Source organism: Papilio polytes, unplaced genomic scaffold (genome assembly GCF_000836215.1).
Source record: "Papilio polytes unplaced genomic scaffold, Ppol_1.0 DF822622.1, whole genome shotgun sequence".
Lineage (NCBI taxonomy): Eukaryota > Metazoa > Arthropoda > Insecta > Lepidoptera > Papilionidae > Papilio > Papilio polytes.
In genome coordinates this window covers 1,120,319-1,137,128 of record NW_013526582.1, presented here as the reverse complement: position 1 = coordinate 1,137,128, position 16,810 = coordinate 1,120,319, and the positions used below count along the sequence as shown (strand labels likewise).

The 16,810-nt window shown below is 35.2% G+C and overlaps 1 protein-coding gene across 1 annotated transcript in view; it reads left to right on the top strand.

Annotated features, from left to right (window-relative positions):
* The first annotated feature begins 1,535 nt into the window (after positions 1 to 1,535).
* The window catches only part of LOC106105854, a 20,792-nt gene continuing 5,517 nt past the window's right edge, over positions 1,536 to 16,810 (top strand). The window contains exon 1 of the mRNA XM_013286309.1: positions 1,536 to 1,796. Coding sequence (XP_013141763.1) covers positions 1,584 to 1,796 — 213 coding nt within the window. The 5' untranslated portion in view covers positions 1,536 to 1,583. The remainder of the gene's footprint in view (positions 1,797 to 16,810) is intronic.

The window sequence follows — 16,810 nt, the reverse complement described above, 5'->3', positions numbered from 1 at the left end:
CAATTCAACTGTTTAGTACCACAACTAAAAATCGAGTATGTGCGCATCTCCATATAAGCTGAAAGAAATCAAAGCGAGACTAAACAGTTGTGCGATAGTTTAGTCCACGATGTGCCCACGCTATTAGCAGGCTTAGCTAGCAGATAGGCCTCGGTTCGATTTTTTTTTCGCAACACCAGAGGAACTACAGATGCGTTGCCGGCCTTTGAGGAAATTCTAGGCTCGCTTCTTGAAGTACCCTAAGTCGTATTGGTTTGGAAATACCGCCGAGGACAGACCGTTCCACAGCGCGGCTGTGCGGGGCAGAAAGTTCCGGGAAAACCGCACAGTTGTGGAATGCCAGCCATCGACATGGCGAGGATGGTACCTGGCGGTCTGTCATGTCGTCCGATGACGAAACTCGGCGGCAGGAATCGTTCCAAACAACTCCTCGGAACACTTCCCGTGGTAAATACGGTAAAAAATGCAGAGGGAACTGACGTCCCTCCGCAAGGCCAGAGGATCTAGCCGATCAGTAAGAGCTCGGTCGTTGATGATTCGATATCTTTTTTTAACGGACTCAAGTAAAAATAACCAAAAGTAGAGATTTTAGAAATTGAGGCATTTTTGTTTTAGTATATAAATACGGTTTGCGATTTATTATGTTTGAAAAATTCAATGAAATTATAAGTATTTCAATAACAAAAACATACCATACTTTCAGATATTCAAACAGTAAGGTCACATATACCGTAGGCATTCGTAGCGCGCTACGCTTCGTAGCACTAATTACGAATTTCAATATTTTTATTTAGTTTCATGTTATTTTTCTCAATTAAAAATCCAAGAAACGATTAGATAAAAATTATTAAATAATTTACTACTAAATTTACTATTAAAAAAATAATTACTTATAAGGGGTTTGCTTGTTCATTTTAAAATATTCATAATTAATATTGAAAGTTCAATTTAATGAATACTACCTTCTTTTTTACTTCTGTAGTCTAAAAACGATATAAAAGATCATTCGTAATAGTTCACCATCTTGCGGCATAATTCCGTATATAGGTTAGAATTTAGTGACCACTTTTCAATAACAGATGGCGCTGGTTAAGTTAGGAATAAGTTTGCGATGCATCATTCGTCTTCATAAAGTTTCCTTTTTCATAATTATCAAGTATTGAAATCTCTTGGAACATGTAAAGTTGTTAAGAGCCAAGAACAACAATATATTAGGTACTGATAAGGTTTTCAAAATCTTTTTCTGTTTTACGAAAAGGAAATACCAAATTATCTTAAAAGTATAGTATAAAACCATCAAAAGTATTCAAAGATATCGATAAATAGTATATTACAAAGGTTTAAAACAAAAATAGCAGAGGAAAATGCGCGGCAACAATTTGACGCATTCAGGCAAAGACTACGTATAGCCAAAAGTTACTCTGCGGTTAAAGACTAAAAAAAAAAAAAACGAAATAATTTCACCGAAAACGGAACGTCACTACAGCGTTATGCGCGCGCAGTTGACATCGACCCGATAGGCGATAGGCCGTGTTATCGCCAGTATTCGTCCGACCGTCGGAAAGGTCGGACGCCTTCATTATATGGGTGAGTTACAGTACCCCGGCGCACCAAGCGTCGACGATGAAAGACAGTACAGGGCGCCGTTCCGCCGCGCCCCGCAGTACAGGTGGCCGGCGCCGCAGCCGCCGCAGCCTTCGGCCTTCGCCCCCTGGCGTAGGGCTCCCGCACCACCCCGGCCTCCGGATTATCGACGTAGCGCATCGTACCCCGGCAAACCTGACGAGCCTTATCAGGTGACATATGATTTTCACTCGCCATACTGTTTACGTATGCATTAAGAATGTTTTGTATAAAGTGAGACGTAATTTAGTTTTTTTAATCGTTTTAAAAATCTATTAGCACTATTTTAAACTCTATTTAACTTGTGTTTTAAAACTCAGTTAGTAATATTACCTTCAAAGCAAAGTTACGTAGTGTAATGTAACCTTAAAAGTGACAACTTACGTCTAACTTGAGAGATATGTGAATTTTCAGTAGAAATTACATGAATTAATAAGTTTTCTTTACAATATTATTAGTATTAATCTATTTTATGACATAAATATAGAAATTATGTTATTTATTTTGTGTAAATCATATAAATAACAATATAATGACAATAATTGCGTAACTCTGGAAATTTACTGAAATATTGAAAACGTTTGTGAAAAATTTAACAAACAAGTATTTCATACCGGCAATAAAAAGGTTTTATGGCTTTTAGTAATAATCTTATGTATTTAGAATGAAAATTCTATTATAATTTATTAACTGCAGTACAAGAAATAATTGAAATATTAACTATACTTCTATACGATTATAGTAAAGCGTAAACATACACTTCTTTGTTGCTAAAGATGTCAGCAATTACAGCATATTTTTTAATAATTCTTTTTGTAATAAAAAGCTCTACACTTACGTCATGCTTTATGTTATATATTTTCACGCCATTAAACATAGCAAAAATTGCCATTGTAAGGTAATTGGTATTTTGACATTTGCAATTGATTATTTAACTCATGTAAAGAATAAAATAAAATTTTCATAATTTTATGCGGATGAAGTCGCAGGGGAACAGCTAGTTTTTTAAAATAAATGTACTCGAAAAGCATATTTTTAGATGCGTCAGATTTTGTTTTATAGAAACTATGCCAAAACCGTCGCATGTGTTCGAAATTTTCTTTAAAAACGTTCTAGAAATATTACACAGTGTAGATTATAAGTTAGTTATGTCCCCATCGTTTCGTTCGTTACGACGAGACGATGGGGACATAAACCAGAAAGTGTTAAGATTGAATGTGGATGGCTACAAAGGTAGAATAAGACCGAAGAAAGTATGGATGGATTGTGTGAAATAGGATATGCTTAAGAAAGGAGTGGATTCAGATATGATGGCTGATAGAGATTTTGGAAGAGCACATACTGTGCCGTAAGGGATAAGGGGAAGTGGATGATGATGACGTTATAAGTTATGTACTTAAAGTACCCTATGTGTTCTTCCAGACTATGTTCTAAATCTGTAACAAATTTCAAGTTCCGTTAATCAGTTTTGGTCACACATAACAAACATACATCTAAACTTTCGCATTTATAACTGATATTATAAAAAGGAAAAAATTGAATTTTGGGATTTTTGTATGTATCGAAATTACTTAAAAACTACTTATCCGATTTCAAAAATTCTTTCACCATTAAAAAGCTACATATCAGTGAGTAACATATTACTTACAAGCTGTTGTCCACGACTTCGTCCGCGTGGTATTAGAAAACAAACGAACTATGTAAATAACGTGTCCCTTGGGAACCGGGCATTTTTCGGGGATGAACCTTATCCCATGTGTACTCCAGACTTTGTTTTATATCTGTACCAAATTTCAATAAGGTATGTTGAACCGTCGCAGAATTATCGAGTAAACATCAAAATACGAAATTAATGCATCCCACGGGAAACGTAACTATTTCCGGGATAAACAGTAGCCTATGTGTTCGTTTAGGTTACAAACTCTAACAAACATCCATCCATCCATCCATCCATCCATCTAAACTTACGCATTTATAATATTAGTATGAATTAGTATGAAGTATGATAGTCTATACTTTTTAATTTTTTTAATACAACGTGACCGAAGTCGCGAGCAATAGTATCAGTATAAGTTAATTCGTTTATCCGCTCAATGAACTGGAATATAGTCGTCCTTGTCAATCCCTTCAAAAAAATAGAGAGAGGAAGATAGCTATATGGGGTCGTATCTACGGATGTACCTAAGGGACTTTCCAATTTTCGTCCATCTTTATATTTAGAAATATAAGGCTATCTTTGCGATCTAACGAGTATAGGCGTTATGGAAGGGCGTGGTAGAGTGGTCGCCCAGGGCTTCTGTCAGAAAAGGGTTTCCAACTTTACAGTTAAAAGTTTAGTGGGTTTAATGCCAGGTACAGCAAAAGTCTGACAGTTTTGACTGAAAAGGACTGTTCGGAACCTAACGTGTATAGGAAACATTTAACTGTCAGTTTAATTGTTCAGTTAAAGATGTATATACAAGCATTAACTGATTTAGAGATAGAATTTAACATCTGGGCTTTAAAGTCTTGTTAAAATTGGTACTTTTAAGTTAGGCCTTTTACTGTTAAGTGACATTGAATGTCATTCTCAAAGGCAAATCTGTTAGCGTTTATTTAATCCTTTTATATCGACGATAAGCTGTTGTTTTTGTATTTATAAGTATTCTTTTATAAGCTAAAAAGGTGTAGAAAATTATTCAATCTGTAAACATGACACCGAAGTACAGTTGGGGAATATCTCGGTGTTACACTTCGGGAAAAATTACCTTATTCATTACGAAACAAACTCCGCCTCTTACAAATATAAAAATACTATCAGTGTATATGACCAACTTTTTTTCCTATAGATACATTTGTAAGCGTTGTATAGGTTTTTCTTCTGCATTTCATCATTTAACAGTGGTAGAGCCCGCTTAAACATCGCACGAATGGACCGTCTCGCCCGGTGTAATACCATGACCACACAGAAAACAGGCGTGAAGTGGAAGCAATTCCGAGTGCCGTCTGATGAGTGTGGTTCCGGAGGCCTTAATTCAGTCCCTTTCCCTTTCCACCCTTTTCTTAAGAGGGAAGGATGGGAAGGAAAAGTGGATTTGACGGTGGAGTAGATGTATAGTAAGAGAAAATGTCCTCTTTATGTGCGTCTCCTCCGTCAATGAAGGGCTGGCAAAGCATCTGCAATTGCGGCTGTTTATGGGCAGCGGTCGCTTTCCATTTCGGTGGATTCAGGTGGTCGCTTGCTTGTTTGCCACCTTATATTATATAAAAAAAATCTCGTTACAAAATGTTAAAACGTGTTTAAGATGGAACCGCCAGTTTCCCCGATTGTACATACTTATTTTTGTCGCTTATAAAGTCAGTTTATATATTATAATTAGGTTACATGTTCTGAAGATAAGAGACGGTTTGTAACTAAAGAATCATACTAATGTTTGGATGGATGGATGCTTGTAACAAGTTTCTTCTAAACGACTGAACGGATCTCGATGTTTTGACTCAAATGTAGAACATAGTCTAAGAGAACTTAAGCTTATGGATTTTTTTTCTGCGCGGACGGAGTCACAGGCAAAAGCTAGTGTAAATAAATTCAAGTTCAAAGAAACTTTTTGCTACCTCCCAGATAGTGTATTGTTTTGATTATTAAGATTCTTTAGAACTTGCAGTTAGAAAAAAACTTCTCATCATACTATCATACTATCATACTAATCATACTTCATACTAATATTATAAATGCCAAAGTTTAAATGGATGGATGGATGTTTGTTAAAGTTTGTAGCCTTAACGACTGAACAGTTTTCTATGAAATTAGGTAGTGATGTAGAGGACATTCTGGAAGAACATATAGGGTACTTGATTTTGTTTTTTTTTTAAATTCCACGTGAACGTAGTCGCGGGCGAAAGCTAGTAATGTTATAAAGAGGAAAACTTTGTTTGATTTCAAATGAAATAATTCGAAAACTAATGTGCCAATATCAAAAATTCTTTCTAGCTAAATTGTCAGTGAAGAACATAGTCTATGTTTTATATTAATTTATAATTTCACGCAGACGGAGTCGCACGCGAAAGCTAGTATTAGATTTAACATTTATTTCTCTAGCAGCTAAAAGTATAATCATACTGTCATTCGGAATATTTAGGTGTGTATATTTCCTCTACTCGATCGAGAAGAGATTAAAAGAAACACAACTTTTTAAAAACATGCTTTCATGTTCCATTAGAATGTAACTCGATTTTATGGAAGTTATCGTTAAATAGTATTTTTTTATTATTAATTTTTATCATAATCTTACTTCTTACTAATGTTATAAATGCGAAAGTTTAGATGGAAGGATGGATGGATGTTTGTATGAGTTTTTAGCCTAAACTGCTGAACGGATCTGGATGAAATTGGGCATAGATAGATGGATAGTCTGGAAGAACACATATACAACTTTTTTTGTTTTTTTTTTTTTAATTTCACGCATACGGTGTTTAGGGCGAAAGATGGTAGCTTATATAAACAACACTAAAACAAGAAAGGATGGTAAGGAGAAGTGGGTTGGCACTTTGTTTTAGAGAATTCCGATGGCTGTTTATCATCTTTAGAGAAAATGGCAGGTACTTAGTAGTTATAATTGTCACAAGTTAAGTCTTCAAGTTAGAGGACGTTACCGATTCGTCACATACCACGCTATTGTCTAGAGATGTCATAATTATGCAATTTTTTACGTTACAACTCAAATGCGGTGACAATTCTTGCGCCTCTCTTTCATACTCTTTAAGAATAACAGAGACAATGATATTTATATTCAAATACACGTCACAGATGACGTCAAGATGTTAAAAATATCTCCAAGTAATTGAAATTCTATATCTATTACTAGCTATCGCCCGTGACTCCGTCCGCGTGGAATTAAAAACTAACTTAGTAGCCTATGTGTTTTTCAAACTATCGTGTACATATGACAAATTTTATCGAGATCCGTTAAATAGTTTAGCAAACTCTGACAAACATCCATCCATCTAAAGTTTCGCATTTAAAATATAATTTATATTTATCTTCTATCTGTACATATAATAAAATTGGTGTGTCTGTTCGTAATATCAAAAGAAAAATTACAAATTTCGGAAAAATGATGTATTTGCGGTGTGGATAACGAAAATCGCATTTTAAAAATTCTGTCTGTCTGCCTGTTTGCCGCAAGCCATGTTTGTTCCGGGTAATCTACTAAACGATTTCGACGGAACTTTCACTGAAGGATAGCTGACATGGATAGGCATATTATAGTTTTAGTTATTTCGATACAAATGATTTAAAAAAAATGTAGACGATCGGCCAAATCAACAATACTTGTTAATTACTTTAAAACTAACACAAAGTCAACTACATATGTAAAGATATCGAACGTTCCGTGGTGACGACTAGAAATGTACTCAGCTATTGAGCTTCTGAGCGAATAACGGACTGTCGGACCGAGCCCTGTGAGACTCCTTACAAGTGTTTTATAAAACTACCCCCCACTTTTCCTACTATTTCCTAACAATAGGTTTTTTTTTTAATTCCGCGCTATCAAAATAGCGTAACGGGTGGACGTAAGATGAGTACCTAGATTCCAAACACTAAAATAATATATATTCGTCTCCTTCTTATCTTTACAAAAGAATAGAGTTAACATTATATTGCATTTTAGTGGTGACGCGTTACAAATTATAATTAGTCGTTTCGTAGCCGCGTAGCGTCGTAGCATTGCTACGTGTTAGTGGAGCGGCGTAGCATTATCGATCTCTCTATGTAGGTCACAGCTCGGCCTCTACGATACGGTCACCGGATGAGACCGTATAATGTAAATAAATATTAAATTTATATACATTATGATAAAAGTAACCAATCTAGACTGAAATCTGTATCAGTCTAGATTGGTTAACTGTCTGTAATTGGTTAATTGGTTGGTTAAAGTCCGTCAACGTCTGCGTTACGCAGTGTAACGTTTCGTTACGTCGCTCGCTGGTTTCTGTGTATGTTACAGACTGCCTGAATGTTCGTCGTGTAACATTATATTACAACCGTAAAATAGCTTTTACCCACGACTTAGTCTATGTGAAATTAAAAATTAGTTTAGCAGTTTAGGATACAAACATCTAAATTCTAAACTTTCACGTTTATATTGCTAGGTTTAGCCTGTGACTCCGTTCGCGTGGAATAAAAACTCAAGTAGCCCATGTGTTCTTCCAGACTATCTTCTACAACTATGCCAATCGTCAACATCGAGATCGGTTGCTGAACCGATCTCCGAAACTGCTGAGTTTAGACTACAAACTACAAGCAATATTATTGGATAACATTTTTCACTTTGAAGTCATTAATTTCATGCTTTTTTTATCTTTTGCAACAAAAGATAAATCTATTTTTAGCTCTATTCTGAACACCCCTTTCCACATCAACCCCCTTCTCGTTGGCTCTTAAACCTGACCTAGAAACGTTGTTAAGTTGAAAGTATTTTTAATTAATGCCTTCTCTAGTTATACAGCATTGTGGCTTATATACTTGCTGTTGCCTACGACATCGTCCGATTAGTATTGAAAACATACACGAAAATAAAACTACGATCTCTCGGGTACCTACATGTTTATCTACTTTACTTTTCACAGTAGTAGAGCCTGCTTTAACATCTTTGCACGAATAGGCCGGCTCGCCTGGTGTAATACCACGACCACACCGAAAACAGGCGTGAAGTGGAAGCAATTCCGCGTTTCGTCTGATGAGTGTGGTGCCGGAGGCATAATTTTAGTCCCTTTCCCTTTCCAAACTTTTCTTAAGAGGAAAGGATGGGAATGAAAAGTGGATTTGACGTTGGAGGAGACGCATAGGAAGGGGAAATGTCCTCTTTATGTGCGTCTCCTGCGTCAATGAAGGGTAGGCAACGCACCTGCTATTGTGGATATTTATGGGCAGCGGTCGCTTTCCATTTCGGTGGATTCAGGTGGCCGCTTGCTCGTTTGCCATCTTATATTATATAAAAAAAGAACCTATTTTAGATTTTCTCTTATATGTGTACCAAATTTCAATAAAATTCAGTATACATGTAGAGGATAGTCTGACTAGACTTTTTATTTCACGCGGACGGAGTCGCGGGGGAAAGCTAGTTAATTGCATTGACATATGGTTTTCAGTGTCTGTTAGACAGCGTCAGTGATGATTATTTGAATTTCTCAAGTGTCAACTCCTTTAATAATTATTTTTAATGCATCATTTTTATCGAGTACTAAGTACGTATAAAACAAAATGCAATTGTCCTCATTTCTCGTACAAATGCTATGTTATTTATCAATTGTTCACGGCGTGCAGTCGAAAACAGAGCCGTATAACAATGTGTGTTTTAAAAAGCATTCTTTTCGTTTTGCGTAAATGAAAACAAATTACGTAAGCTGCGACATTTGTGAATACAATTCTGTAATCGGGAATGCGCTGTTAACACGTTGAATGCTGAACCAGGTCTAAAAGATCGTACGTATCTCGCTTACAGTGCGAATAAGAATTTTTTTTATAATATAAGGTGGCAAACGAGCAAGTGACCACCTGAATCCACCGAAATGGAAAGCGAACGCTGCCTACAAACATCCCGCAATTACAGATGCGTTGCCTACCCTTAGTTGACGGAGGAGACGCACATAAAGAGGACATTTCCCCTTTCTATGCGTCTCCTCCACCGTCAAATCCACTTTTCATTCCCATCCATCAAAATCCGTTCAGCAGTTTAAGCTACAAACTCTAACAAACATCTATCTAAACATTCGCATTTATAATCTTAGTATGAAATATGATTCAAAAACATTAATAAGTTAGTTAAAGAAGTTAGAAATAAAACACAAACAATTATGCAATTAAAATATTACTGGCTGAAAAAACTATTTGACATTAGCAACGACAACAAATGTTTTTTTTCTACCTTGGCCTAAATGCGGCTGCGATCCGCATCGCATACAGCCTATCTACATCAACGCTAGGGTTGCCACTTTATTATAATCTATTTTTAGTATCTTACGTAATTTAACAATGTAGAGGAATACAGTGCCCATTATCTACGAGTAGTAAGGCATTTCACTCTTTGTTTATTTTTATATTAAATGATTTCTTAAATTTAATTTTACATTGACGTGATACATATTGAGCCGATTCTCCGTAGGGACAAGGGCAGGTTAATTTTTTATAAGTTACTTTTTTTTCCTTCCATAACATTTGGGAATATCTAAATTATTATTATTATCCATTTGGTAATTTCTATTTCTTGAAAATACGAGTACATCCGATTGTGTTTTTATTTTTATAAATTTGCTTTATTGTATCAACCCTATGGTGAGGCTTGCGCGCGGAGGTTTCGTTCCGCAGTAGGGCCGCAGCCACGTGACCCAGTTTGCCGGGGCGCACTGCGGCGCCCTGATTGGCCCTCACCTCTAGTGATGTTACATGCATATCGATGTTTTTAAATATTTTTATCTATATCTCTACTATTATATTATCATACTAATATTATAAATGTGAAAGTTTATATGGATGTTATAGTTTGTAGCCTAAACGGCCTATGATTTTAACAGTGGTAGTGCCCGCTTTAACATCTTAGCACGAATGGGCCGGCACGCCCGGTGTAATACCACGACCACACAGAAGACAGACGTGAAATGGAAGCAATTCCGTGTTTCGTCCGATGAGTGTGGTGCCGGAGGCCTAATTTAAGTCCCTTTCTCGTTACCACCCTTTTCTTTTAAGGAGAGGTTGGGAAGAGGAAGTGGATTTGACGGTGGAGGAGATGCATAGGAAGGGGAAATATCCTCTTTATGTGCGTTTTCTCCTCCGTCGTATAAGGGTAGGCAACGCATCTGCAATTGCGGATGTCTATGGGCAGCGGTCGCTTCGCCATTTTGGCGCTTTCAGGGGGCCGCTTGCTCGTTTGCCACCTTATGTTATAAAAAAAAAATGTAGAAGATAGTCTGGAAGAACACATAGGCTACTCGCTTTTGATTTTTTTTTAATTCTACGCGAACGAAGTCTCGGGCTATGGGTAGTTAATACTAATATAATAAAGTGGAAAGATTAGTTTTTTTGGATGTATTGAAATAACTCAAAAACTACTGGGCCGATTTCCAAAATTCTTTCATCATTTAAAAGCTACGTTATCGCTGAGTAACACAGGCTATATTGTTTTTTACTGGGACGAAGTTGTGAGCAATAGTTAACTGTAAATATGTCTATTACTACTCAAATGTAACTGCTGCTGCCACCTTCGTAAAGAAAATGCGGAATATTGTGAAATTAATGCAAGTACATATTTAGGGTTGGATCGCATCGTTCTACGTTCATAACCGATTTAATTCTGTCAAAAAAAAATGTCTATACACTATACCACACATTTTACAATACTGTACTATTTTAGTAACACACCAGTGTCGATATCGATAGATTTTATCGAATATACAACACTATAATCTTGATGTATTTTTAAGTTTTCTTCTTTATGAAAACTGCAAGCTACATATAAGCAATCTTTTAAGTATATACTTTTATTCTCTGACAATATCGTGAGATTTTTTTTTATAATATAAGGTGGCAAACGAGCAAGCGGCCACCTGAATCCGTCAAAATGGCGAAGCGACCGCTGTACATAGACATCCGCAATTGCAGATGCGTTGCCTACCCCTATCCGACAGCGGAGGAGACGCACATGAAGAGAGTATCTCCCTTTCCTATGTATCTCCTCCTCCGTTAAATCCACTTCCCCTTCACATCCCCTCCTTATGAGAAAAGGGTGGTAAAGAGAAAGGGACTTAAATTAGGCCTCCGGCACCACACTCATCAGACGAAACACGGAATTGCTTCCATTTCACGCCTGTTTTCTGTGTGGTCGTGGTATTACTGGGGCCGTGCCCTGCAGTACTAAGATGTTAAAGCGGGCACTACTACTGTCAAATGTGTTTGTTGAAAATTGTATATGTTCTTCCAGAATATCCTCTACATCTATACCAAATTTCATCGAAATCCGTTCAGCAGTCTAGGCTACAAAGTCTAACAAACATTCATCTAAAATTTCGTATTTATAATATTAGTTAACTAGTATGATATAATCTTGTAGATATTATGTATTCGTAGTCGGACATAAAACGTATTCTGTTCGAGAACAGCCGAACTAGTTAATATTATAAAATACTAGCTGTTCTCGTGCGACTTCATTCGCATAGAATTATGAAAATTTTATTTTATTGTTTACATTTGTCAAATTATCGATATCAATATCAAATGTCAAAATGACATGACATGACAAACCTCGGCAAACTTGCTTCATTGATGTTGGCAGCAACTTCTTCCTTCTTCTTTCTTCAACAATCAATTTTATCCAAAATATTTACTCCCTAAGTTTAATAGCGTGAAAATATATAGCCTAAAGCGTGTAAGTGTAGGGATTTTTATTAAAAATAGAACTATTCAAAAATATGCTGTAATTGCTGATATCTTAGGCAACAAAGAAGTGTGTGTTTACAGTATGGATAAAATATTTTGTAGTACAAGAGTGACTTTGTGTTTGTAACTTAAAACAAATTGCCCAGTCTTTGTACGGTCTATAATGGCGTGCTTCCTTTGTTGGTGTTTTGATAGATTACTGCTTTGGTATTTTGGTAATTAATATTCCATTATCGCCTTTAAAGACTTTATTATAAACTAGCTGTTCACGTGCGGCTTCATCTGCATGAAATTATAAAAACTTTATTTTGGCAGCTTCCTTAATGTTGGCAGCTTGTAATTTATCGTCTGTTTCCCACATGAAGGTTCTCTTTTTCCAATTTATTTACCCCCTAGTTTTATAGCGTGAAAATATATAGCCTAAAGCGTGACGTAAGTGTAGGGCTTTTTATTAATAAAATGAATTATTCAAAAATATGCTGTAATTGCTGACATCTTAGGCGACAAAGAAGTGTACACTCACGACAGGCTTTAGGCTATATACTCGTATTTTACGCTATTAATCTTAGAGATTAAATAATTTGGAAAAAAACCCTCATGCGGGAAGGTACAAAAACTACAAGCTGACATCAAGGAGGCAAGGTTGTCATGGTAACGGTAATTTTGATATTCGTAATTGAAAATTTCAACAAATGTAAACAAAATAAAGTTTTTATAATTTCAAGCGGATGAAGCCGTATGTTAATTTCTCGTTATAAATATTTGTGAACGTTAAAAATCAAATATAGAAAGATCTTGAAAACATTTCTCGATTTAATTACATACGTTCATTCAATTAACGCCATCTATTATCTGTTATCTGTCATCAAACTTGAAATCTTTAAATATTATTATTTAATAAAAAAAATAATATACCTTCAGTTATAACTAAATGTATTGTTGTATTGTTATTCAAACAAAACACGTATCGTGTTACAAAAACGTAAAACATCGTCGTGTTATCGTTATCACTTATGTTTACTTACAAGGTCGGGTTTGATCACGTGTTCGTTCTATCTCGTTCACTCTTATGGTGTTCGATTGAGATGGAAATATTGATATGGTCGAATGGTTTCACGTATGCATTTGATTGCTTTCATGTTATGGTAGAGTTTTAGAGTTTTTAAGTAAAATCGACGTATTTTTTGCATAAATGAGTTAAGGTAATATGAAAATTAACGTTTACTTTTGGATAGATAAGTTTTTATCTATACTATTATAATAAAGCGTAAACACACACTTTGTTGCCTAACATGTCAGCAATTACACCATATTTTTGAATAATTCTTATTTTAATAAAAAGCCCTTCACTTACGTCACGCTTTAGGCTATATATTTTCACGCCATAAAACTTAGAGGGTAAATATTTTGGATAAAAACCCTAATGTGGGAAAGAGACCATAAGTTGCTGCCAACATCAAGGAAGCAAGATTGTCACGGCTTGTCATGTCATGTCATTTTGACATTTGCTATTGATAATTTGACAAATGAGAACAATAAAATAAAATTTTCATAGTTTCATGCGGATGAAGCCGCATGGGAACAGCTAGAAATATTAGAAAACTACGTTCCGTCCGCGTCTCTTTCTGAGGGGATAAAAAAACAATAGTAAGTAGTCTATGTCTTCTTTAAGACTATGTTTTATATCTATACATAAATTCACCGAGATCCGTTCAGCAGTTTAGGCTACAAACTCTAACAAACATCCATCTAAACTCTCGAATAACTAAATAAAATTAGTAAGACGGAGTTAGGATTTTTTTTTCTGAAACGTTCTAATAGGATATTTCCTCTTCTTTGCGTTTCCTCCACAGGCAAATCCAATGTCCTTTCGCATCCTTTCCTTGTACAAAATGCTGGAAAGGAAAATGGACTGAATTCGGGCACAAATTTAAAAGTGTACAAAGGCTATTATACTAATATAATAAGGCGTAAACACACACTACTTTGTGGCGTAGGATGTCAGCAATTTCAGCATATTTTTGAATAATTCTTTCTTTAATAAAAAGCCCTATACTTACACGCTGTAGGCTAAATACTTTCACGGTATTAAACTTCGGGTGTAAATATATATTGTAAAAAACCTTCTTGTAGGAAAGGGTCAACTGCAAGCTGCCAACATTACGGAAGCAAGGTTATTATGGTAACTGTAATTTTGACATTTGCAATTGAAAATGACAAATTTAGACAAAGCCACGGGAACAGCTACTTTAATAATAAAGATGTGTAGGGTTATATGACTAGGAAGTACCGTATCTTTATCAGACGAAAAAATTATAAATAGGTTATCAAAACCTGTTAGCCATGTCAATAACCTTATCGTATACTTAGGGTTGCCAACTGTTTTTTTTTTATTATTATATACAGGCAGCGTAAGCCAAAAAAAGTTTAAATTTAGTGATTTTTTAACGCCGGCGTTCAGTACGCTGTTTATTAATAATTCCTAAACATTAGTAATAATTAATTATAGCCTATGTTATCTGTACTATTATAACGTAAACACACACTTCTTTGTTGCCTAGAACTAAGATGTGAGCAATTACAGCATATTTTGAATAATTCTTTCTTTAATAAAAAGGCACTTACGTCACGCTTTAAGCCATATATTTTGACGCCATTAAACTTAGGGGGTAAATATTTTGGATAAAAACACTAATGTGGGAAAGAGACCATAAGTTGCTGCCAACATCAACAAGCAAGGTTGTCATAATTTGTCATTTTGACATTTGCAATTGGTAATAAAATAAAATGTTCATAATTTTATGCGGATGAATTCGCACGGGAACAGATTGTCAAAGATAAATTACCTTTCCAATGGTGAAAGAATTTTATAAATCATTCCAGTAGTTTTTACGTGAATCAAATACATACAAAAATACAAATCTTTTCTTTTTATAACATTGTTATAGATTACCATAGATGTTATTTACGACTTAGTACACGACACGCTTTCTGCTATACATTTTCACACTTTAAACTTAGGGGGTAAGTTTAATAGGAAAAAACCATTCGTGTGGGAAAGTTCAAGGAAGCAAGATTGCTATGGTACGGTTGGTATCCGATGTCATAATTTTTTACGTATGAAGCCGCAGGGAACAGCTAATAAATAATAAAAGAGGCCACAAAACTGTTGGTATGATACACCTGCATCTGTCAATTCATCAAAGATTAGATAGTCATAATAAACTATCCATGTCAGATTGTTTATCTGTGCCGATAACTCGTGATGTGAAAATATCACGTTTTTTTTTTTAATTCCAATCGACGTACTGGTTACTCATGTCTTGAAAATTGAGAAAAAAAATTAATGAAAAAAATGGGTTTTTATGTCTTTACTAATCTTATTTCTTACTAATATTATAAATGCGATAGTTAAGATGGATCAATGGATGTTTGTTAGAGTCTGTAGGCTAAACGGATTTCGATGAAATTTGGTATAGATGTAGAGGACAGTCTGGAAAAGAACATACTCTACTCACTTTTTTAATTCCATGCGGACAGAATCGCGGGCGAAAGCTAGTTCATTATAGTGTTAAAAATCCCATCATAAACCAACAAAACGTCAAAGCGTGACATACAGATTTCCTAACACCCATAGATAAAACAGCTACGTCATGGGGAAATGCATAGATTAGTCAACGCAGACGTGACACGATTGAAATGTAAACAACGAACGAGCAACAAATTATAAAACTGATAATTTCATTACAAACCAAAAACAATACAAAACTGTATCTTTTTATCTTAATTATATGGAGAAGACAATCTACTATTACATTTATTGACAAATTAACCCACAGTTATTTAAGACTCATAACATATTTATTGGAAACTAGCTGTTGCCCGAGATTATGTCCACGGCATATTAAGATAGAAAAACTAGCCTATAAAATGCCCGTTTATGTTAGCTACCGTCAGTGAAGTTCCGGTCGAAATCGGTCCAGCCGAGATTACCTGAAACAAATACGGCTTGCGCACTGACAGACATAATATTAAAAAAATAAATGCGATTTTCGTTATCAGTAACCCAAATACGTCATTTTCCCGAAATACGGAATTTTTCTTTTGTTGTTACAGACACTCCATTCTTATTACATGTATAGAAGATATGGTATAACCTTTTCAGTAAATTTCCTGCAATTGGTGTCATCGAAAGAGGATAAGGGAGGACGGCAAGGCACTGCTCAAACATCTATGTAGATACAAATTGAGTGGATCTGTGAGCTGATTTACTGATCTGCTTCTTTGCGAACTGTGAGGAGATCTTCAGGTCATCAATTATAGTTGTGTTACTCATAATAAGATAACTACAACGGCAAGGATCTTGAGACAATCTGAAATTAAAAAGAGCGCTTGTGGGCTATTCTTTACTTCTTATTCCCAGATAACTTGTTATCTGCAGCCTCTGTTTTGTCAAATAAAAGAGAAATATCCTTTATTCACGTTCCAATTAATAGCTAAGTATATTTTAAATTAATTCTCAAACCGTACATAAAGGTCGTTAGACAATGGGAGTTATAACAAAGACGCGTCAGATAACAACCATCTTTGTGACGTTGAAATATCTTGCAGAGATTGTATTGAATTAAATTTAATGGAAATTCACTCCTGTATATTTCTAAAGCATGTATATCTTAACATATAATATAATAAAAAAACAAAACCGACTTCCAAACAAAATACACTAAAAACAAAACAAAATGCACTAAAAACAAAACAAAATACACCAAAAACAAA